Source organism: Arachis ipaensis, chromosome B4 (assembly GCF_059453495.1).
Source record: "Arachis ipaensis isolate K30076 ecotype BB chromosome B4, ASM5945349v1, whole genome shotgun sequence".
NCBI classification, from domain to species: domain Eukaryota; kingdom Viridiplantae; phylum Streptophyta; class Magnoliopsida; order Fabales; family Fabaceae; genus Arachis; species Arachis ipaensis.
This window is the reverse complement of record NC_142439.1, coordinates 118,041,095-118,065,991: the sequence shown is the minus strand read 5'-3', so window position 1 is coordinate 118,065,991 and position 24,897 is coordinate 118,041,095. Positions and strand designations below refer to the sequence as shown.

At 41.4% G+C, this 24,897-nt stretch overlaps 2 protein-coding genes across 2 annotated transcripts in view; one reads left to right on the top strand and one right to left on the bottom strand.

Moving 5' to 3' along the window:
* Positions 1–24,162, bottom strand: part of LOC148568926 (zinc finger BED domain-containing protein DAYSLEEPER-like) — a 39,612-nt gene extending 15,450 nt beyond the window's left edge. The window contains exons 1-2 of the mRNA XM_088485499.1: positions 23,981–24,162; positions 23,734–23,888 (exon numbers count right to left, since the gene is read on the bottom strand). The gene's annotated coding sequence lies outside the window, so the exon portion shown is untranslated. The remainder of the gene's footprint in view (positions 1–23,733; positions 23,889–23,980) is intronic.
* Positions 11,437–13,056, top strand: LOC148568927 (uncharacterized). The gene has a single exon (XM_088484825.1). It carries the CDS (start codon positions 11,437–11,439, stop codon positions 13,054–13,056), a length of 1,620 nt encoding a protein of 539 aa, XP_088340951.1.
* Positions 24,163–24,897: the final 735 nt, after the last annotated feature.

Genomic DNA, 24,897 nt, shown 5'->3' with positions numbered 1-24,897 from the left:
AGTTTCCAGTGTCGAACAACCAAGTAGAATATGAAGCTCTCCTAGGTGGCTTGACCTTAGCCCAAGAAGTCGGGGCTACGAGGCTAGAAGTATGCAGCGACTCGCAAATCATCACCTCACAGGTAAATGGAAGCTACCAGGCTAGAGATTCGCTATTGCAGAAGTACTTGGAGAGGGTTAAAGAATTGAGCGAACAGTTTGAGGAGGTCACGGTCCAACACGTTCTGAGGGAAAGGAACACACGGGCAGACCTCCTATCCAAGTTAGCGAGCACGAAATCTGGAACCGGCAACCGCTCCCTCATTCAAGGCATTACGAGAGAACCAGCGGTCGCCCTCCACCTGACCAAGATAAGCCCCTCCTGGATGGACTCCATCACCAACTTCTTGCAAAACGGCAAACTCCCCGAGGACAAGAGGGAAGGCAAAGTGTTAAGAAGGGAGACCGCCAAATACACGATCATACAGGGCCAACTGTTCAAAAAGGGGCTTAGCCAACCTTTACTGAAGTGCTTACACCCCGACCAAACGAGCTACGTGCTCAGAGAAGTCCACGAGGGGTGCTGCGGTCACCACATCGGGGGCAAAGCCCTAGCTAGAAAGCTCATCCAAGCCGGGTATTACTGGCCGTCAATGATGAATGACTCCAAAGAATTCGTAAAAAATGCGCCAAATGCCAAGAGAACGCCAACTACCACAGAGCACCAGCTACCGAACTGAGCCTGATGACGTCCTCCCGACCCTTCGCACAGTGGGGAGTCGACCTCTTGGGACCTTTCCCGGTCGGCCCAGGGCAAGTCAAATATCTCATAGTCGCCGTCGACTATTACACCAAATGGATAGAGGCCGAGCCACTAGCCACTATCTCCTCGTCCAATTGTAGGAAGTTCATGTGGAGACAGGTGATAACTCAGTTCGGCATCCCGGAAGTCGTCATCTCAGACAACGGGACGCAATTCACCGATAAGAAGTTTGTAGAGCTCCTTGCCGGCCTGGGTATCAAGCAGAAGTTCTCCTCAGTAGAGCACCCCCAGACAAATGGACAAGTCGAGTCCGCAAATAAGGTGATCTTGTCAGGCCTCAAGAAGCGGCTAGACAACAAGAAAGGAGCGTGGGCTGACGAGCTCGCCTCGGTCCTCTGGTCCTACCGTACAACCGAGCAGTCCGCCACAGGAGAAACCCCCTTCCGCCTGACATACGGGGTAGACGCAATGATACCCATAGAGATCGGCGAGCGGAGCCCACGGTTACTCCTCAAGGGAGTGGAGGAAGCTGTAGAGAAGGACCTAGTAGACGAGACCAGGGAGAAGGCCCACCTGTCAAAAGTGGCATTAAAGCAAAGAATGGCCCTACGCTACAACACCAAAGTGCTCAAGAGGGAATTTGAGCAAAACGACCTCGTCCTACGGCGCAATGATATCGGCCTACCGACCCCAGGAAAAGGCAAACTGGCGGCAAACTGGGAAGGTCCCTACAGAGTCAGAGAAGTGCTCGGCAAAGGCGCCTACAAATTGGAGAAACTCGACGGCAAAGAAATCCCGAGAGCATGGAATGCAGTTTACTTGTCTAAATTCTCCCATCTACTATTCCCCAATATGTATCCCACATCATCATGTTTTTCAACATATGGCAAACGGGACAACGATACGGCAACCCGGGACTGATCACCCCGGGAGCCGAACAAATCGAAGCCATAACAAATGGCCATGATAATAAGACCAAGACGGTTTCGCCCAAGTTACCAACATAACGGCAAAACGGACACAAGCAATAAGTCCACGCCGAAAAAACGGTAACAAAACAAATACTACTAAACAAACAGATAAAGGCGATAATTAGAAGCCGACCAAGCGACCATTAAAGCATAAAATAAGTTTCAAAAGTTCTACAACAAGGTCACAAATCCATGCAAAAAGCACAACGTACAAGAGTTCATTTTCGAGGCATGTCAACAACCTTGCCATCCTTGATCATTTTAAAGACCCCGATGGCCGACGTATCAAAATCGGGAGCCAAGATCTTCACTTGGGCCTTAAGGGCCTCCTCGGTCATGAAAATCGCATTTTTTCCCTGCTCCTTGACCCCCTTATGCTTCTTCTTCAGCTCCTCAAGCTCGGCTTGAACAGCCTTAGCCGACGAGACGACCTCGTCACGTTCCTTCTCCAGAGCCACCACCCGACCTTGCGCGGTATTCAATTGGCTCTCCAGAGTCATCTCCCGCTTGGTTGAACTTTGAATTCATTGTTGGCCGTGGCAGCAGATTCAAGCTTTCTTCGTAGTGACTGCATCCCCGACAACTCGAACTCGGCCTTCCGAGCTATTACAGCTCCACGGAGCAGCGTACGATACATCCACCTCGCCTGGCTCGTCAGCTCGGTACCGAGGAAGTGATCCTCTGTGCCGGGGATCAGTTGGGAGTCAATGAAGGCCCCAGCATCGAAGTTTCTCTCCATCACAGTAAGAGTCCCCTCAGTGCTAGAGGATGCCCTCTGCCTTTTGGGAGTAGGGACAAGCTTTAAGTCGGGACCCTCTTGTCAGGAGGAGGATGAATGCCCGATGCCGGCCATTTCCTCGGGAATAGGGAAAGCATGCACGCCGATAGGATTCTTGTCAGACATTTCGATGTCACGAGGTGAAGGCACCGACTGATCTTTCTTCTCCGAAGAAAGGTCCTCCGGCTTCCCGGCAACCTTCTCGTCAGCCTTCTCCTCATCACTATCCTCTAAAAAGGTCTTATACAAACCCTCGAGCCCTGTTATCAAAGCAGACATCTCCACTGTAAAAGACAAACAAACACATCAATCGTAAAGTCGGCATAATCAGGTAAAACGATAAACAATGCGAAAACAAGACAAAGCAGCTCACAAATATAACTCCTGGCGACCTCCCGTTCACCCATAAGGAGGTGGGGGTTCACGTGGTTCTTCCCAAAAACTGCCCACAACACGTCGGTAATTTTCTTATTTACGGCAGACATTCCCTTATAGGTCACCTTAATGAAGGTGTTAGACCCCGCCCCGAATCTCCAGTACGTCGGGATGAGGCGTTCCCCCTCCAACGACAACCAGAAGGGATGGCAACCTTTGAGGGGACGAACCTTGAAGTATTTATCCTTGGACCCATGATAAGAGTCCTCGAACAAACCAGATATCCTCCGACCCTGGGCGAATCGGAAGGACAAGAACCCTTTCCTCGCTTTCCCCTCTTTGGAAGGATTTGTGAGGTTGAAGAAGAAAAGAAAGACGTCAACAGACACCGGCAGCTCGAGATATTCACACACCATCTCGAAACAGCGGATAGAAGCCCAACTGTTCGGATGCAGCTGCGACGGCGATACGGATATCCGGTTGAGGAGCGCCATCTAGAAGTCAGAAAACGGGATGCGAATGCCCACCTGGGTGAACATGGCCTTGTAAAACCAGATCCAGTCGGCAACCCGGGGGGAGTGGAAATTAATCATAAAACCGCTCGTTGGGGGCGGGAACGAAGACGTCATAATTGGCTTCCTCGTCTGTCCCTCCACACAAGTACTCGCCTTGCCGGAACTCCGTCAACTCCCCCTCGTCCATCTGATTTGGCGAATCTTTCACATCGAAAGTCACCCAGGCGTAGGGATCGTAATTCGCGGCGGAGGGAGAAGCCCGAGAAACGATGCGAGGCATACCTATAGTGAGGGTACCACTCCGTTAGTCTATGAGGTCGGGAGTTCGGAAAAAGCCCAGAAACTATATTTGTCCTATCCGACAATTAAAATCAAGCATGGCTAAAAGCTAAATCCAAGCAAAGCCTACCCTGGAATGGTAACCCCCTAACGCACCTACTTGACACTAAAAAGTTATCTATCACACAAAAATCAAACAAACAACAAGAACAAAAAGCAAGCACAAACAACAAACGTACAGAAAAGCCAACAACAGGGATAAAAAAGCATTGAAGCAGAAAAAAGAAAGGATCGAGGTTTACCTGGATTGGTTACGAAAGCTTGGAAGAAAAAGAAATGCGCAAGGATGCTAGAACGAGGCTTTGGAACGGTTAGGGGATGAAGAAGAGGGAGATAGGAGAAACAAGAGTGGGAGTGGGAAAGGAAAACCAATGCAAAACTGTTTAAAACTACCACTCAAGAAGCGCGAAAGGCCTAGGGACAAAATGGTCTTTGCGCACAGAGTTTTCCAACCCATTATCAGCATTTAATGCTCCGCGCGAGGAACGATGCGACAAATGGTTACCTCAGCAACAAACAGTCACGCGCGCAAGGGGCACGTCTCCTCCACGGGCGGCCGACCTAGTGACAACACACGGAATAAGAGATAACGCGCCACCAACCACCTTCACAATCATTGCTGACGCGTTGGGGGCACTGTTACGGCCTGACCCAAAACTAGCGGGCCGGCTCGACCCGAGCACCACCCGACCCGGACGGTCAGGAGCGAGACGCTCAGTCGCCGACCCGGACATGTGTCCCTGCCAGCTACGCTTCAGCTGTGAGAAGGAGGCATCTAGGAAGGTGGGCCTGTCCTTGATGGGCCCACTTCTAACATGGTATATATAGGGAAAGGTCCTGCCCTTCCCCCAAGGTACGTTACATGCCACATACCCCTTTTTCGCCTGCACATATCACTGACTAGAGCGTCGGAGTGTCTTTGCAGGTGACACCCCCCTCCTCATACGAAGTACTCGGGACGTCGCCTACCCCAACCCGGTGACGTACGACCAGGCGAGATCTCCCCCTCCTCAACCAGGATATCAACCCGAACCGTCCGGTACCCGACCTACCGAACAAGTATTATACGTATATAGGTGATGTATGTGGTGGCATGGAAAATGGTGGCTAAGAGTGGATAGAGTACCTGTTGGACACTTGGCATTTGACAAGAGAATTATGAAGGAAGAATAGTCAATTAGCATAGAAATCGAGTAAGGTACGGAAATTCACTGAAGTGTTACTGTGAGGATATAAATGAAATTTGGACATTAAAATTTTTTTTTTTTGTCGTGGCTCATGGCCAAACAAACAGACCCGGGCCGGGTAGAAGCCGCCCAGGCTATATACCCAATACGCCTATAATTAGGCTTGTGTTATGGACCTGGACTTAGGTGAAAAAAGAGATAAAATAATATTAATAGGCCTAAAAAAATCGTAAAGTCCATAAATTTAGATGGTGATTTATTTTTTTTGTTATCCCAAATACTAAATAAGTAACATCAATAAGTGAAAATAAGGTAACAAGTTTACAATTCTTGAGTGGGACGAAGGAGAAAAAAAACTAGAAAAACAAATTTATTCGAATAAATAGTAAAATTAAAAAAAAAAATTGTTAACTAGATGTTTGAGGTGAAATTTTGTTAAAATGAAGTAGTTTATATTGAGGCATAAATTTTGAATAACTTTTTATCAATTATATATTAATATTGGAGTTTAGGTTTTAGGTTTTATTTATAATTTTTTATTGTCATATAAAAATTTAAAATTTAAAATTTAAAATTTAAAATTTAAAATTTAAAATTTAGTTCGAATTTAGCAGACCTTAATTATTTGGGTTTAGTTCCAATTTTGATTAAAATTATTCCTTTGGTAGTGTCAATTGAAAGTTTTTTTTCTAATGTACAAAAATTGAATTGTTGAAAATTGAATAATATAACATGAATTGATAATAAAATTATCTTAGATTTATTTGCTTAAAACAATTTTTTTTATACAAAATAAATTTTTTTGCCTAACATTTTTTATTATCAAATGACATGAATTTAATTTAAATAATTCACATTAGTTTGTACCCTATTGATAAGTTGGAGAAATAAAATCATCAAACCGTAGGTAATCAGAATGATATCCAAAATTTTCAATGCAAGAATTAAAATTATAAACTATAATTATTTATTGTTTTATCTTTTGTTTATTTTAAAAATAAAAAAAAAACAAAAATAGGATAATAAATAATCTTGTTTATTTTAAAAATTGTAAAATATAATTTTGTTTGCTCTTTTTGTTTTTATAATTTTCAGAATAAACAAAAAAAATATACAAATAAAACTTAAAATCTAAACTCCAATATTGATATATAATTGATAAAAAATTATTCAAAGTTTATATCTCAATATAAACCATTTCATTTTAAAAAAATTCATCTCAAACATCTATTTAACAATTTTTTTTTGTACCGTTTACTCAAATAATTTTGTTCTTCAGTTTTCTTTTCTTCTTCACACTCATAAACCATAAATTTGCTTTCTTTTTTTCGCGGACTACTATTATTTATTTAGTATAGAGAAAGTATAGGGAACCAATATTAATTGTGTACAATGTGTACAATAAATAAAAAAATGTAAAATTAAAATTAAAAATTAGATCATTAATTAATTATTTAATTTCAAATTTTAAAATTTGAAAATTAAGATTAGTATTAAATCCATTCACACTATATACGGTTATTTCTACTCCACGTCCAAAACTCACCGTCGTCTTCTTTGGTTCTCACCTCGCGTCATTGAATTTCTCCGACCATACTGAGGCCGCCGCATCCTCCCACCGACACCGTCCTCACCTCCGTTGGTCAGTCCGATGCGCCTCGCCCTCCGACGCTCAGCCTAACGTTGCAGCCGCAGTTTTCGTGCTTCTCTTCAAAACCGGCTTCGCTTTTTCCATTCTTTCAAACCTCTTCTCACCGATGATACCACCATACTCTTCTTCTTCTTCGGATCCAAGCATGGTTAGCTTCTTTCATGATTTGAGCCCTATGTTTCACAACAGTGCCGCTTTTGTCATGAGTAATCCTTCAAAATTATGTTTCACCACAATAATAGTTTCTTCTGTTTATTCATCTTTTTCTTCTATTTTAATGGTCAATTTAGGATGGTCATTTTAGTAGGTATGCGGATGTTTATTTTATTTTTATGTAGATGATTATTTTGATTGAATGGAGTTTAATTATATATAATTAAAATATGTTAGATCTTCAATTCATTGGTATGCGGATGATTATTTTTATCCTTAAGTGGATGGTTATTTTTATTAAGGGTGAGTGGCGTGTGACAAGCCAAGTAGCAATGGTGAAATGGAATGATTATTGATGAAGGTGGGGTGGCCGCCGGTTGAAAAGGAAGAGAGTATTGAAGGAATTTCAGATGGTTATTTTTTTGAAATAACTAACTAGATTTTTTAAAAATTTAAAATTTGAAATTGGAGAATTTGAAATTTGAAATTTGATGTAACTGAATAAGAATTTTTAAATTTATTATTTCGTGGATAATTTTTATTTTTAATTTATATTGGACTAAATAAACAGTCTATTGTACACATTGTACAAATATCTCATTATTGTCTCTCTAACGAGACTCTTTAGTATATGGAGTAACACAAAAAATTCATCATCAAAATCCATAGACTCTACCAAATTTTTCAGCCTATTGATTTTGCCTTATTCATTTTTTTTTTCAAGTCCAAGGCTCGTAACACAGGCCTAATATTTTGGTGTCTAAATTTCATTTATACCTTCACAGTGAATTACCGTATCCTTTTTTTATATTCTCTTGTCAAATACCAAAGTATCTAATAGGTATTGGTCAATCAATTTCTGGTTACACTTAGTCACCATTCATCATATATATATATATATATATATATATATATATATATATATATATAAAATGTATTTTTACACTTCACACATTATTTTAGAGGGAAGTTCAATGATGATGTACTTTCTCAAAAATAAAAAAATCAGGTGATTATTTTGTGTCGAAACAGAATATGAATAAGGTCTAAATAGAATTTTGTGTGGTTAGTTATGGAGAAATTGAAATTCTATGAAAGATGGCTAAATAAGTTAAAAGAATATGTGGCATTAGTTCCTTACTTTGTTATTGTAAAAGACTAATTTTATTATTTTTTTTAAAGTCATGGATTGTGACATGACAATTCTCTTTCTCCTTATCTATTTTTGTTGTATGCAGATGATCTCTTCCATCTGTTCCACAAAGAAGAACAAAGACAAGACATCATGGGTCTTAAACTAAATTGCAAATGCCCGACAATTAGACACCTCATTTTTGCAGTGATTTTATAGTTGTTACAAAGCTAACTCTCACTCATTTCAAAAACTCTTACAAATCCTACAAGACAAATTAGTCGTGTTTTTTAGCCACAATACACCAGCAACAGTTTGAGATTCTACTGATCAAACTTTACATGTCCCTCATGTGGGTAATTAAGATAAGTATTTGGGTCTTCCAATAGTTATTTCTAGATCTAAATCTAAAGGGTCACATTTAACTACATCATGGATCGGGTAGGAAAAAGTTACAACATTGGAAAAGGAAACTTGCTTTCAGCTAGTGGAAGAGAAGTCCTAATCAAGACAATAGCTATTGTCCTTATATCTCTTAGTTGTTTCAAGCTGCCAGCAGAAACCTTGCAAATGAAATTTAAAGAATGATGATGCAGTTTTGCTGCGGGCAAAACTCAAAGGTTCTAGAACGAGAATGAGCTGGATTAGGTGGAACACTATTTGTTGACAAAAAATTTAGGACTACCGTTCAGGAGAGTTGTCCAATGACATCTTGGACAATTCAGACAGACCATCATAGAATATGCATATGATGCTTCATTCTGAAAGCATTCCAGAAGGACACCTTCTGATCAATTGCTTATATCTTTCCCAAGCTTCATAGAGGGATTCGCCTTCCTTCTGTCTGAAAGTTTGGACTTCCACTCTAAGCTTGCTCAACTTTTGAGGTGGAAAGAATTTGGCCAAAAAAGCATTGACCAACTTTTCCCAAGAGTTCAGACTATCTTTAGGTTGTGAGTCCAACCATGTCCTAGCTCTGTCTCTTACAGCAAAAGGGAAAAGTATAAGTCTGTAGACTTCAGGATTAATCCCATTGGTCTTAACAGTGTCACAGATTTGAAAGAATTCAGCTAAAAACTGATGAGGATCTTCCAATGAAAGTCCATAAAACTTGCAATTCTACTGCATTAGAGAAATTAATTGAGGCTTAAGCTCAAAGTTGCTTGCTCCAATTGCAGGAATTGAGATGCTCCTTCCACAGAAGTCAGAAGAGGGTGCAATAAAGTCACCAAGCATCTTCCTTGCATCTCCACCATTATTGTTAGGTTCGGCCATCTCTTCTTCTTTTTCGAAAAGTTTTGTCAGGTCCTCTCCAGAGTGTTGTGCTTTAGCTTCTCTTAGTTTCCTCTTTAGAGTCCTTTCAGGTTCCGGATCAGCTTCAACAAGAATGTTCTTATCATTGCTCCTGCTCATATGAAAAAGAAGAGAACAGAGAAGAAGAGGAATCCTCTATGTCATAGTATAGAGATTCCTTTATGTTAGTAGAAGAAGAGAAGAATAGAAGAATGAGAAGAGAGAAATTCGAACACAGAGAAGGAGAGAGGGTTCGAATTTTTAAGAAGAAGAGAAGTGTTAGTGATTAAATAAATAAATAGAAAGAGATGAGGGAGAGAGAATTCGAATACTAATTTAAATGAAAAGGAAAATATTTTTGTTTTTATTTTAAAATTTAGTTAGAATTTGAAAATTATAAAAAGGAATAAAATAAAATTAAAATTTAAAATAATTAGTTAATTAAAAAGAATTTTGAACAAGAGGTTAGTGGTTTTCGAAAATTAGAGAGAGAAAAGTAGTTAGGTGGTTTTGAAAAAGATAAGAATTAGTAAAATAAACAAGTAGTCAAGTAGTTAATTGAAAAAGATTTGAAAATTAATTTTGAAAAGATAAGAAGTTAGAAAAGATTTTGAAATTAAGTTTTAAAAAAGATATGATTGAAATTTTTTTTTTTGAAAAAGATTTGAAAAAGAAATTTAAAAAGATTTGATTTTTGAAATTTAAAGTTGATTACTTGACTAACAAGAAACAAAAAGATATGATTCTAAAATTTAAAGATTGAACCCTTCTTAATAGGCAGGTAACAAAATTAAAATTTTTGAATCAATCACATTAATTGTTAGTAAAGTTTTCAAAAATTATGAAATAAAAATAAGAAAAATATTTTGAAAATCAATTTTTAAAATTTTTGAAAAATAGAAAAATGAAAAAGATTTGATTTTTGAAAACGTTTTGAAAAGATAGGATTTTTAAATTGAAAATTTGACTTGACTCATAAGAAACAACTAAGTTTTAAAAATTTTTGACTAAGTCAAACCAAATATTCAAAATTTATGAGAAGAATAAGGGAAAGAAATTTTTTTATTTTTGAATTTTTAATAAAGAAAGAGAAAAACATAAAATTGACACAAAACATGAAAATTATGAATCAAAACAAGGAAATGCATGTAAGAACACTTTGAATATCAAGATGAACACCAAGAACACTATGAATGTCAAGATGAACATCAAGAACATATTTTTGAAAATTTTTAAGAAAAGAAAAATATGCAAGACACCAAACTTAGAAATTTTCAAACTTTAGACACTGATAATTCAAAAATACATATGGAAAACAAGAAAAGACACTAAACAAGAAAATGCAAAGATCAAACAAAGAAGATTATCAAGAACAACTTGAAGATTATGAAGAATACCATGCATGAGTTTTCGAAAATTTTTAATGAAAATAAAAAATATGCATTTGACACCAAACTTAAAAATTGACACTAGACTCAAACAAGAAACATCAAATTTTTTGTTTTTATGGTTTTATTAAATTTTATTTTTTGGATTTTTTGAAAATTAATTTTGTAAAAGAAAATAAAGAAATTCAAAATTTTTAATAAGAATTCCAGGAATCATGCAATGTTAGTCTGAAGCTTCGGTCCAAAAATTTAGACATGGCTTAATAGTCAGCCAAGCTTTATGTGAAAGCTTCGGTCCAAAAGATTAGACATGGCCAATGACCAACCAAGCTTCATTCTCGTTCTAGAACATTGGCGCCGTCTGTGGGGACTACCGCCTGAATGGATGTTGTATTGGGCCCAGGAGAAGCAGGCCGCGAGACCGAGCGCAGAGGGGAAGCCTCCGCGGCTTCTCCCCGGCAGCGCGCTAGGTCCCCACCAAGGCGAACCACACGATCTCCCGAAAGACGCCCTTTTGGGGGAACTGGCAACAACAGCGCCAGAATAATGCAAGAACTACACCACAGGATGCAAGACCTGAAACGCCGGCTTGCCGACCGAGAACTTCGTCAACAAACTCCCGAATCGCGCTACTCCCGATCCGTCTCGAGAAGCCGCTCCCGACGAACAGCTAGCCCACAATCCGAGCCCGAGAACGTCAGGGAGGGAGCACGCGCAAAGAGGCGCCATGACCCCCTCATATATGCCAGGCACGGCAGGCGCACCATAGAGCGAGACCATGAGGACGCTCGTCGAGAAAACGATGAGGGAAGAACGACCAGGACGCAGAGACCAGTGATAATGGGTGCAACCCCATTCCATCGTTTCATCCTCGAGGTCCGGCTGCCAAAACATTTTGACAAGCCAACGGACATGAGGTACGACGGAACCCAAGACCCGCAGGAGCACCTTACGGCTTTCGAAGCCAGAATGAACCTGGAGGAAGTGGGAGACGAGGTAAGGTGCCGCACTTTCCCGGTCACCTTAGCGGGGCCTGCAATACGGTGGTTCAATAACCTCCCGCAGGGCTCGGTGACCAGGTTCTCAGACATCAGCCGCGCCTTCCTAGCCCAATTCACAACCAGAATCACGAAGGCAAAACACCCAATCAATCTACTTGGAGTGACCCAGAGATCTGGTGAGCCGACCAGAAAATACCTAGACCGGTTCAACGACGAATGCTTGGAGATCGACGGGCTGACGGATTCGGTCGCAAGCTTGTGCCTGACGAACGGACTCCTAAACGAGGACTTCAGAAAGCACCTCACCACGAAGACGGTGTGGACAATGCAGGAGATCCAATGTGTAGCCAGGGAGTACATTAACGATGAAGAAGTCAGTCAGGTCGTGGCTGCCAACAAACGGCAACCCTCTCACAACCAGGACCGACATCACGGGAGCGGAGAAAGACAAAAGGAACACGTCAGGGACGGCGGTCCAAGTAAGACTCCCAGGCCGTTTCCTCGTGTCGGGAAGTTCACTAATTACACCCCCCTCACTGCGTCGATTATGGAAGTCTACCAACAAATAGCCGAGAAGGGGATCTTGTCGAAGCCCCGACCTCTGAAGGAACGAACAGAAGGGAACAAGAGCCTTTACTGTGAATACCACAAGGGCTACGGGCACAAGACACAGGATTGCTTCGACCTAAAGGATGCACTGGAGCAAGCGATCAGGGATGGAAAGCTAGCCGAATTCTCCCACCTTATTAGAGAGCCGAGGAGACGCAACCGAGACCACGAAGGCGAAGACAAGACCCGGGCAGCAAAGCGATGCCAAGAGCCAGAGGACCACGACCACAGCCTTACCATAGTGAACGTGGTAACGGCGAGAAACGTGGCACCCAGGTCCAAGTCGGCACACAAGAAAGACGCCAAAGTCCTGGCGGTTTCCACATCCTCTGCGCGAAGCCACAAGAAGCTTCCATCCATTTCTTTTGGCCCGGATGACCAATGGTTCGACGAGGTCACGGAAAGCCCTCCCATGGTCATTACGGCCAGAGTGGGAACTGGCCTTGTCAAGCGGATCCTTGTTGATACAGGAGCAGACTCGAACATCATGTTCCGCAATGTGTTCGACGCCTTGGGTCTAAAGGACGCCGACTTAAAGACTCACCAGCACGGTGTTGTAGGGCTCGGCGACCACTTCATCAGGCCGGACGGGATAATCTCCCTGCCAACCTCCGTGGGACAAGGCCAAGGGAGAAGAACGGTAATGGTAGAGTTCGTGATCCTACGAGACTCCACGGCCTACAACATTATCCTAGGGAGGAAGACCATCAACAACCTAGGGGCAGTCATCAGCACGAGGATGCTGATAATGAAGTTCATAACTGAAGAAGGATCAGTAGGGTCTATAAGGGGAGACCTGGAAACGGCAGTCGCTTGCGACAATGCCAGTCTCTCGTTAAGAAAGAAATCCAAAGAAGTATCAGGAGTGTTCCTTGCCGACTTGGATGCCAGGGTCAGCGACAAGCCGAGACCCGAACCATAAGGGAACCTAGAAAAGTTTTGAGTCGGCGACACGGAGGAAAAGTTCACTTTCGTGAACAGAAACCTCCCTCACGAGCTGAAAGAACCTCTAATCGAACTGATCAAGACCAATGGTGACCTATTTGCCTGGACACCAGCCGACATGCCGGGGATAGATCCCCAACTCATGTCGCACCACTTGGCCGTCAAGCCAGAAGTTAGACCGGTGGCCCAGAGGAGGAGGAAGATGTCACAGGAAAGAGCAGAAGAGGTGGCCAAGCAGACGGCCAGCCTACTTGAAGCAGGATTCATCCGGGAACTTGACTATTCGACCTGGCTATCGAACGTAGTCTTAGTAAGAAAGCATAGTGGGAAGTGGAGGATATGCGTAGATTATTCTTATCTCAACAAAGCATGCGCCAAGGATTGCTACCCCCTACCCAACATTGACGCACTCGTCGACGCGGCGGTGGGGTACCGGTATCTAAGCTTTATGGATGCTTATTCCGGCTACAATCAGATACCGATGCACCGGCCAGACGAAGAAAAAATGGCATTCATAACGCCAGGAGGAATCTATTGCTACAAGGTAATGCCTTTCGGCCTGAAGAACGCAGGGGCCACATACGAAAGGTTGATGAACAAGATATTCGGCGACATCATTGGCAAAATGGTGGAAGTCTACGTGGACGACATCCTGGCCAAGACCACCAGACCCGAAGACCTTCTGAGTGACCTGGAAAGCGTATTCGTGGCTCTCCGACAACACGGCATGAGGCTCAACCCTCTCAAGTGCGCCTTTGCCATGGAGGCCGGGAAGTTCCTAGGATTCATGATAACCCAAAGGAGGGTAGAAGCCAATCCTGAAAAATGCCAATCAATACTCCAAATGAAGAGCCCGGGCTGCGTCAAAGACGTCCAGAGACTGGCGGGAAGGCTCACCGCGCTATCTCGTTTCCTCGGGGCGTCGGCTGCAAAGGCCCTACCTTTCTTCAACCTCATGAGAAAGGGAATAGCATTTGAATGGACCCCGGCATGCGAGGAAGCGTTCAACCATTTCAAAAAGATACTTGCAGCTCCGCCGGTGCTCGGTAAACCAGTGGTCGGAGAACCGCTCTACCTGTACCTAGCAGTAACGGAGGAAGCGCTGGCGGCGGTCTTGGTGCGGAAAGAGGCGAAAGCCCAACAACCAATTTACTTTGTGAGTAAGGCGCTACAAGGAGCAGAGCTCAGGTACAACAAGTTGGAGAAACTGGCACTTGCGCTCCTAACCTCCTCCCGTAGGCTATGACAATACTTCCAAGGTCACCAAGTGGTCGTAAGAACGGACCAGGGAATTTGACAAGTGCTCCAGAAACCCGACCTAGCGGGAAGGATGATGACCTGGGCCATCGAGCTGTCCCAATATGACTTAAGGTACGAGCCTCGGCATGCAATCAAGGCGCAGGCAATGGCAGACTTCCTGGTGGAAGTAACCAGAGATTCAACCGAGGACACGGGCACACGGTGGAAGCTCCATGTGGACGGAGCCTCCAACTAGACGTCCGGGGGCGCCGGGATCATCTTAGAAAGCCCAACCGGGGTCATTTACGAACTGTCGGTCAGTTCGAGTTTCCAGTGTCGAACAACCAAGTAGAATATGAAGCTCTCCTAGGTGGCTTGACCTTAGCCCAAAAAGTCGGGGCTACGAGGCTAGAAGTATGCAGCGACTCGCAAATCATCACCTCACAGGTAAATGGAAGCTACCAGGCTAGAGATTCGCTATTGCAGAAGTACTTGGAGAGGGTTAAAGAATTGAGCGAACAGTTTGAGGAGGTCACGGTCTAACACGTTTCGAGGGAAAGGAACACACGGGCAGACCTCCTATCCAAGCTAGCGAGCACGAAATCTGGAATCGGCAATCGCTCCCTCATTCAAGGCATTACGAGAGAACCAGCGGTCGCCCTCCACCTGACCAAGATAAGCCCCTTCTGGATGGACTCCATCACCAACTTCTTGCAAAACGGCAAACTCCCCGAGGACGAGAGGGAAGGCAAAGCGTTAAGAAGGGAGGCCGCCAAATACACGATCATACAAGGCCAACTGTTCAAAAAGGGGCTTAGCCAACCTCTACTGAAGTGCTTACACCCCGACCAAACGAGCTACGTGCTCAGAGAAGTCCACGAGGGGTGCTACGGTCACCACATCGGGGGCATAGCCCTAGCTAGAAAGCTCATCCAAGCCGGGTATTACTGGCCGTCAATGATGAATGACTCCAAAGAATTCGTAAAAAATGCGCCAAATGCCAAGAGAACGCCAACTACCACAGAGCACCAGCTACCGAACTGAGCCTGATGACGTCCTCCGACCCTTCGCACAGTGGGGAGTCGACCTCTTGGGACCTTTCCCGGTCGGCCCAGGACAAGTCAAATATCTCATAGTCGTCGTCGACTATTACACCAAATGGATAGAGGCCTAGCCACTGGCCACTATCTCCTCGTCCAATTGTAGGAAGTTCATGTGGAGACAGGTGATAACTCGGTTCGGCATCCCGGAAGTCGTCATCTCAGACAACGGGACGCAATTCACCGATAAGAAGTTTGTAGAGCTCCTTGCCGGCCTGGGCATCAAGCAGAAGTTCTCCTCAGTAGAGCACCCCCAGACAAATGGACAAGTCGAGTCCGCAAATAAGGTGATCTTGTCAGGCCTCAAGAAGCGGCTAGACAACAAGAAAGGAGCGTGGGCTGACGAGCTCGCCTCGGTCCTCTGGTCCTACCGTACAACCGAGCAGTCCGCCACAGGAGAAACCCCCTTCCGCCTGATATACGGGGTAGATGCAATGATACCCATAGAGATCGGCGAGCGGAGCCCACGGTTACTCCTCAAGGGAGTGGAGGAAGCTGTAGAGAAGGACCTAGTAGACGAGACCAGGGAGAAGGCCCACCTGTCAGAAGTGGCATTAAAGCAAAGAATGGCCCTACGCTACAACACCAAAGTGCTCAAGAGGGAATTTGAGCAAAACGACCTTGTCCTACGGCGCAATGATATCGGCCTACCGACCCCAGGAAAAGGCAAACTGGCGGCAAACTGGGAAGGTCCCTACAAAGTCAGAGAAGTGCTCGGCAAAGGCGCCTACAAATTGGAGAAACTCGACGGCAAAGAAATCCCGAGAGCATGGAATGCAGTTTACTTGTCTAAATTCTCCCATCTACTATTCCCCAATATGTATCCCACATCATCATGTTTTTCAACATATGGCAAACGGGACAACGATACGGCAACCCGGGACTGATCACCCCGTGAGCCGAACAAATCGAAGCCATAACAAACGACCATGATAATAAGACCAAGACGGTTTCGCCCAAGTTACCAACATAACGGCAAAACGGACACAAGCAATAAGTCCACGCCGAAAAAATGGTAACAAAACAAATACTACTAAACAAACAGATAAAGGCGATAATTAGAAGCCGACCAAGCGTCCATTAAAGCATAAAATAAGTTTCAAAAGTTCTACAACAAGGTCACAAATCCATGCAAAAAGCACAACGTACAAGAGTTCATTTTCGAGGCATGTCAACAACCTTGCCATCCTTGATCATTTTAAAGACCCCGATGGCCGACGTATCAAAATCGGGAGCCAAGATCTTCACTTGGGCCTTAAGGGCCTCCTCGGTCATGAAAATCGCATTTTTTCCCTGCTCCTTGACCCCCTTATGCTTCTTCTTCAGCTCCTCAAGCTCGGCTTGAACAGCCTTAGCCGACGAGACGACCTCGTCATGTTCCTTCTCCAGAGCCACCACCCGACCTTGCGCGGTATTCAATTGGCTCTCCAGAGTCATCTCTCGCTTGGTTAAACGGGACACGATCTCATCGGAGGCTTTCATTTTCTCCTCGGCAGATATGGCTTTCTCCTCGGCAGTCTTGAGTCTTTCCCCTGCTTCAGACAGCTGCTCTTGAAGCGATTCAACTTGAACTTTGAATTCATTGTTGGCCGTGGCAGCAGATTCAAGCTTTCTTCGTAGTGACTGCATCCCCGACAACTCGAACTCGGCCTTCCGAGCTATTACAGCTCCACGGAGCAGCGTACGATACATCCACCTCACCTAGCTCGTCAGCTCGGTACCGAGGAAGTGATCCTCTGTGCCGGGGATCAGTTTGGAGTCAATGAAGGCCCCAGCATCGAAGTTTCTCTCCATCATAGTAAGAGTCCCCTCAGTGCTAGAGGATGCCCTCTGCCTTTTGGGAGTAGGGACAAGCTTTAAGTCGGGACCCTCTTGTCGGGAGGAGGATGAATGCTCGATGCCGGCCATTTCCTCGGGAATAGGGAAAGCATGCACGCCGATAGGATTCTTGTCAGACATTTTGATGTCACGAGGTGAAGGCACCGACTGATCTTTCTTCTCCGAAGAAAGGTCCTCCGGCTTCCCGGCAACCTTCTCGTCAGCCTTCTCCTCATCACTATCCTCTAAAAAGGTCTTATACAAACCCTCGAGCCCTATTATCAAAGCAGACATCTCCACTGTAAAAGACAAACAAACACATCAATCGTAAAGTCGGCATAATCAGGTAAAACGATAAACAATGCGAAAACAAGACAAAGCAGCTCACAAATATAACTCGTGGCGACCTCCCGTTCACCCTTAAGGAGGTGGGGTTTCACGTGGTTCTTCCCGAAAACTGCCCACAACACGTCGGTAATTTTCTTATTTACGGCAGACATTCCCTTATAGGTTACCTTAATGAAGGTGTTAGACCCCGCCCCGAATCTCCAGTACGTCGGGATGAGGCGTTCCCCCTCCAACGACAACCAGAAGGGATGGCAACCTTTGAGGGGACGAACCTTGAAGTATTTATCCTTGGACCCATGATAAGAGTCCTCGAACAAACCAGATATCCTCCGACCCTGGGCGAATCGAAAGGACAAGAACCCTTTCCTCGCTTTCCCCTCTTTGGAAGGATTTGTGAGGTTGAAGAAGAAAAGAAAGACGTCAACAGACACCGGCAGCTCGAGATATTCACACACCATCTCGAAACAGCGGATAGAAGCCCAACTGTTCGGATGCAGCTGCGACGGCGATACGGATATCCGGTTGAGGAGCGCCATCTGGAAGTCAGAAAACGGGATGCGAATGCCCACCTGGGTGAACATGGCCTTGTAAAACCAGATCCAGTCGGCAACCCGGGGGGAGTGGAAATTAATCATACAACCGCTCGTTGGGGGCGGGAACGAAGACGTCATAATTGGCTTCCTCGTCTGTCCCTCCACACAAGTACTCGCCTTGCCGGAACTCCGTCAACTCCCCCTCGTCCATCTGATTTGGCGAATCTTTCACATCGAAAGTCACCCAGGCGTAGGGATCGTAATTCGCGGCGGAGGGAGAAGCCCGAGAAACGATGCGAGGCATACCTATAGTGAGGGTACCACTCCGTTAGTCTATGAGGTCGGGAGTTCGGAAAAAGCCCAGAAACTATATTTGTCCTATCCGACAATTAAAATCAAGCATGGCTAAAAGCTAAATCCAAGCAAAGCCTACCCTGGAATGGTAACCCCCTAACGCACCTACTTGACACTAAAAAGTTATCTATCACACAAAAATCAAACAAACAACAAGAACAAAAAGCAAGCACAAACAACAAACGTACAGAAAAGCCAACAACAGGGATAAAAAAGCATTGAAGCAGAAAAAAGAAAGGATCGAGGTTTACCTGGATTGGTTACGAAAGCTTGGAAGAAAAAGAAATGCGCAAGGATGCTAGAACGAGGCTTTGGAACGGTTAGGGGATGAAGAAGAGGGAGATAGGAGAAACAAGAGTGGGAGTGGGAAAGGAAAACCAATGCAAAACTGTTTAAAACTACCACTCAAGAAGCGCGAAAGGCCTAGGGACAAAATGGTCTTTGCGCACAGAGTTTTCCAACCCATTATGAGCATTTAATGCTCCGCGCGAGGAACGATGCGACAAATGGTCACCTCAGCAACAAACAGTCACGCGCGCAAGGGGCACGTCCCCTCCACGGGCGGCCGACCTAGTGACAACACACGGAATAAGAGATAACGCGCCACCAACCACCTTCACAATCATTGCTGACGCGTTGGGGCACTGTTACGGCCTGACCCAAAACTAGCGGGCCGGCTCGACCCGAGCACCACCCGACCCGGACGGTCAGGAGCGAGACGCTCAGTCGCCGACCCGGACACGTGTCCCTGCCAGCTACGCTTCAGCTATGAGAAGGAGGCATCTAGGAAGGTGGGCCTGTCCTTGATGGGCCCACCTCTGACATGGTATATATAGGGAAGGTCCTGCCCTTCCCCCAAGGTACGTTACATGCCACATACCCCTTTTTCGCCTGCACATATCACTGACTAGAGCGTCAGAGTGTCTTTGCAGGTGACACCCCCCTCCTCATACGAAGTACTCGGGACGTCGCCTACCCCGACCCGGTGACGTACGACCAGGCGAGATCTCCCCCTCCACAACCAGGATATCAACCCGAACCGTCCGGTACCCGACCTACCGAACAAGTATTATACGTAATAGACTTCGCTTTAAGTCCACATTGGATACAATGCTTTCTTTTTTATTTTACTATATATATATATATATAGGTGATGTATGTGGTGGCATGGAAAATGGTGGCTAAGAGTGGATAGAGTACCTGTTGGACACTTGGCATTTGACAAGAGAATTATGAAGGAAGAATAGTCAATTAGCATAGAAATCGAGTAAGGTACGGAAATTCACTGAAGTGTTACTGTGAGGATATAAATGAAATTTGGACATTAAAATTTTTTTTTTTTGTCGTGGCTCATGGCCAAACAAACAGACCCGGGCCGGGTAGAAGCCGCCCAGGCTATATACCCAATACGCCTATAATTAGGCTTGTGTTATGGACCTGGACTTAGGTGAAAAAAGAGATAAAATAATATTAATAGGCCTAAAAAAATCGTAAAGTCCATAAATTTAGATGGTAATTTATTTTTTTTGTTATCCCAAATACTAAATAAGTAACATCAATAAGTGAAAATAAGGTAACAAGTTTACAATTCTTGAGTGGGACAAAGGAGAAAAAAAACTAGAAAAACAAATTTATTCGAATAAATAGTAAAATTAAAAAAAAAAATTGTTAACTAGATGTTTGAGGTGAAATTTTGTTAAAATGAAGTAGTTTATATTGAGGCATAAATTTTGAATAACTTTTTATCAATTATATATTAATATTGGAGTTTAGGTTTTAGGTTTTACTTATAATTTTTTATTGTCATATAAAAATTTAAAATTTAAAATTTAAAATTTAGTTCGAATTTAGCAGACCTTAATTATTTGGGTTTAGTTCCAATTTTGATTAAAATTATTCCTTTGGTAGTGTCAATTGAAAGTTTTTTTTCTAATGTACAAAAATTGAATTGTTAAAAATTGAATAATATAACATGAATTGATAATAAAATTATCTTAGATTTATTTGCTTAAAACAATTTTTTTTATACAAAATAAATTTTTTTGCCTAACATTTTTTATTATCAAATGACATGAATTTAATTTAAATAATTTACATTAGTTTGTAGCCTATTGATAAGTTGGAGAAATAAAATCATCAAACCGTAGGTAATCAGAATGATATCCAAAATTTTCAATGCAAGAATTAAAATTATAAAGTATAATTATTTATTGTTTTATCTTTTGTTTATTTTAAAAATAAAAAAAAAACAAAAATAGGATAATAAATAATCTTGTTTATTTTAAAAATTGTAAAATATAATTTTGTTTGCTCTTTTTGTTTTTATAATTTTTAGAATAAACAAAAAAAATATGCAAATAAAACCTAACATCTAAACTCCAATATTGATATATAATTGATAAAAAATTATTCAAAGTTTATATCTCAATATAAACCATTTCATTTTAAAAAAATTCATCTCAAACATCTATTTAACAATTTTTTTTTGTACCGTTTACTCAAATAATTTTGTTCTTCAGTTTTCTTTTCTTCTTCACACTCATAAACGATAAATTTGCTTTCTTTTTTTTGCGGGCTACTATTATTTATTTAGTATAGAGAAAGTATAGGGAACCAATATTAATTGTGTACAATGTGTACAATAAATAAAAAAAATATAAAATTAAAATTAAAAATTAGATCATTAATTAATTATTTAATTTCAAATTTTAAAATTTGAAAATTAAGATTAGTATTAAATCCATTCACACTATATACGGTTATTTCTAGTCCACGTCCAAAACTCACCGTCGTCTTCTTTGGTTCTCACCTCGCGTCATTGAATTTCTCCGACCATACTGAGGCCGCCGCATCCTCCCACCGACACCGTCCTCACCTCCGTTGGTCAGTCCGATGCGCCTCGCCCTCCGACGCTCAACCTAACGTTGCAGCCGCTGTTTTCGTGCTTCTCTTCAAATCCGGCTTCGCTTTCTCCCATTCTTTCAAACCTCTTCTCACCGATGATACCACCATACTCTTCTTCTTCTTCGGATCCAAGCATGGTTAGCTTCTTTCATGATTTGAGCCCTATGTTTCACAACAGTGCCGCTTTTGTCATGAGTAATCCTTCAAAATTATGTTTCACCACAATAATAGTTTCTTCTGTTTATTCATCTTTTTCTTCTATTTTAATGGTCAATTTAGGATGGTCATTTTAGTAGGTATGCGGATGTTTATTTTATTTTTATGTAGATGATTATTTTGATTGAATTGAGTTTAATTATATATAATTAAAATATGTTAGATCTTCAATTCATTGGTATGCGGATGATTATTTTTATCCTTAAGTGGATGGTTATTTTTATTAAGGGTGAGTGGCGTGTGACAAGCCAAGTAGCAATGGTGAAATGGAATGATTATTGATGAAGGTGGGGTGGCCGCCGGTTGAAAAGGAAGAGAGTATTGAAGGGATTTCAGATGGTTATTTTTTTGAAATAACTAACTAGATTTTTTAAAAATTTAAAATTTGAAATTGGAGAATTTGAAATTTGAAATTTGATGTAACTGAATAAGAATTTTTAAATTTATTATTTCGTGGATAATTTTTATTTTTAATTTATATTGGACTAAATAAACAGTCTATTGTACACATTGTACAAATATCTCATTATTGTCTCTCTAACGAGACTCTTTAGTATATGGAGTAACACAAAAAATTCATCATCAAAATCCATAGACTCTACCAAATTTTTCAGCCTATTGATTTTGCCTTATTCATTTTTTTTTTCAAGTCCAAGGCTCGTAACACAGGCCTAATATTTTGGTGTCTAAATTTCATTTATACCTTCACAGTGAATTACCGTATCCTTTTTTTATATTCTCTTGTCAAATACCAAAGTATCTAATAGGTATTGGTCAATCAATTTCTGGTTACACTTAGTCACCATTCATCATATATATATATATATATATATATATATATATATATAAAATGTATTTTTACACTTCACACATTATTTTAGAGGGAAGTTCAATGATGATGTACTTTCTCAAAAATAAAAAAATCAGGTGATTATTTTGTGTCGAAACAGAATATGAATAAGGTCTAAATAGAATTTTGTGTGGTTAGTTATGGAGAAATTGAAATTCTATGAAAGATGGCTAAATAAGTTAAAAGAATATGTGGCATTAGTTCCTTACTTTGTTATTGTAAAAGACTAATTTTATTATTTTTTTTAAAGTCATGGATTGTGACATGACAATTCTCTTTCTCCTTATCTATTTTTGTTGTATGCAGATGATCTCTTCCATCTGTTCCACAAAGAAGAACAAAGACAAGACATCATGGGTCTTAAACTAAATTGCAAATGCCCGACAATTAGACACCTCATTTTTGCAGTGATTTTATAGTTGTTACAAAGCTAACTCTCACTCATTTCAAAAACTCTTACAAATCCTACAAGACAAATTAGTCGTGTTTTTTAGCCACAATACACCAGCAACAGTTTGAGATTCTACTGATCAAACTTTACATGTCCCTCATGTGGGTAATTAAGATAAGTATTTGGGTCTTCCAATAGTTATTTCTAGATCTAAATCTAAAGGGTCACATTTAACTACATCATGGATCGGGTAGGAAAAAGTTACAACATTGGAAAAGGAAACTTGCTTTCAGCTAGTGGAAGAGAAGTCCTAATCAAGACAATAGCTATTGTCCTTATATCTCTTAGTTGTTTCAAGCTGCCAGCAGAAACCTTGCAAATGAAATTTAAAGAATGATGATGCAGTTTTGCTGCGGGCAAAACTCAAAGGTTCTAGAACGAGAATGAGCTGGATTAGGTGGAACACTATTTGTTGACAAAAAATTTAGGAGGACTGAACTTCAAGGATATCAAAGCTTTTAATTTTGTTATATTAGGAAAACAAGGATGGAGAATTACCAAAAGGACTCAACATTGGTCTTTAAAGTCTATAAAAGTAAATCAGCCATGACCTTTTTGGGCATGGAGAAGTTTGCTGAAAGGTACGAAAGTACTCGAAAAGGGCATTTTCTGAGTGTAGGTAGAAGTAGACTAATTAGACTTTTGGAGGATCCTTGGCTAAAACATTTCAAACTCATTTCAGCTTTCTACTTAGTTAATCTAAGGTCAAACATCAAGAATGATTTCAGACTTAATTATGACAAAAAGCAATGTAAAATCCAGGAAAACACATCACAATTCAGTCTAGAAATCCAATAAGCAATACTTTAAAAGAAATTGGACAAGACAAAGATTCAATTACTTGGTGCAAGGAGAGAAATGGTCACTCAGTGGCTTTTGATTCGATCACTTTTTAATTCTTCCATCCTCATCTTGGGATCTAAAGAGCCCAGCCAAAACCAAAATATTATATTTGGGTGGAAATCCTTGCATGGCGAGTTATCAGCTTGCCAAAACCTATATTAAAGATTCCTTTATCGTGCCATAACAATTCTTTCATAGTGAACAAGAAGAAGAATCAATGCTCTGTTACTTGATAAACTACTCACATGCGAAGCAAATTTGGAACTTGGTTGCAATTTTAACTTCGAGGGTATCCCAAAATCCGATGAGCTATGGAAACAGTGGGTAAAGACAAATCAAAAGCTAAAATAGGAATACAAGAATAAAAAAATATCCATAATGCCAACGATTCTATGGCAAATTAAAAGACAAAAAATTTGAAGTCTTTAAAGGAAAATAGTTGATGCCTAAACTCTCTTTTATCTGAACTTTGGTTCTTTATTTCTCTCTTTGATTTAAAAAAAAAAAGCGTCGGAAATCCAATTTATTAGTTTCTTTGTTTTTCTAAAATAAATTGTATTTATTATTTTAAATGAATAAAATATCTATTTTTAGTAAAAATAAAAATATTAAAGCATTAAAATAGAGACAAATAACATATTTAATCAAATTAATTGAATTAAATAAAAGGACTTTGGAAAATTAAAATTATAGATTGATAGTGATGATGATGGTTAAAGCTGGAAATAAATCCTCTTTATTTTTTTTAACACTTAGAAAGAATAAAATGTAATCTCTCACATTTAATTTTATAAATGAAACTAAAAATAAATAAAAAAGAGAACAATAAAAAATAAAATTAAATACTGAAAACTATCTAATTTTTTTTCCACTAAAAAAATCCACTCCCGTTAAAGCTCCAGCCATACTCCATGCTCTATATCCAACTTTTGTACGACAACATATTGTATTAAATTCATTCGCATACAGCACACATGTCGGAGCTGGGAAATGTTTGTGGATAGAGTGAAATATGCAAAATCTTAAATAAGGTATTTGTTTTTGGAAATTGTTTACATGTTCTATTCACTTTATTGGAACATCAATGTACTAGGTACGAAAGAGACAAAGAGTAACCAGCAAAATTTTGAAAATCAGACATTATGGAACCTTTTAGCTATTG

Coding starts and splice junctions, on each gene's coding strand:
- LOC148568927 (XM_088484825.1), top strand. CDS start 11,437: ATGAGGTACGACGGAACCCAAGACCCGCAGGAGCACCTTACGGCTTTC.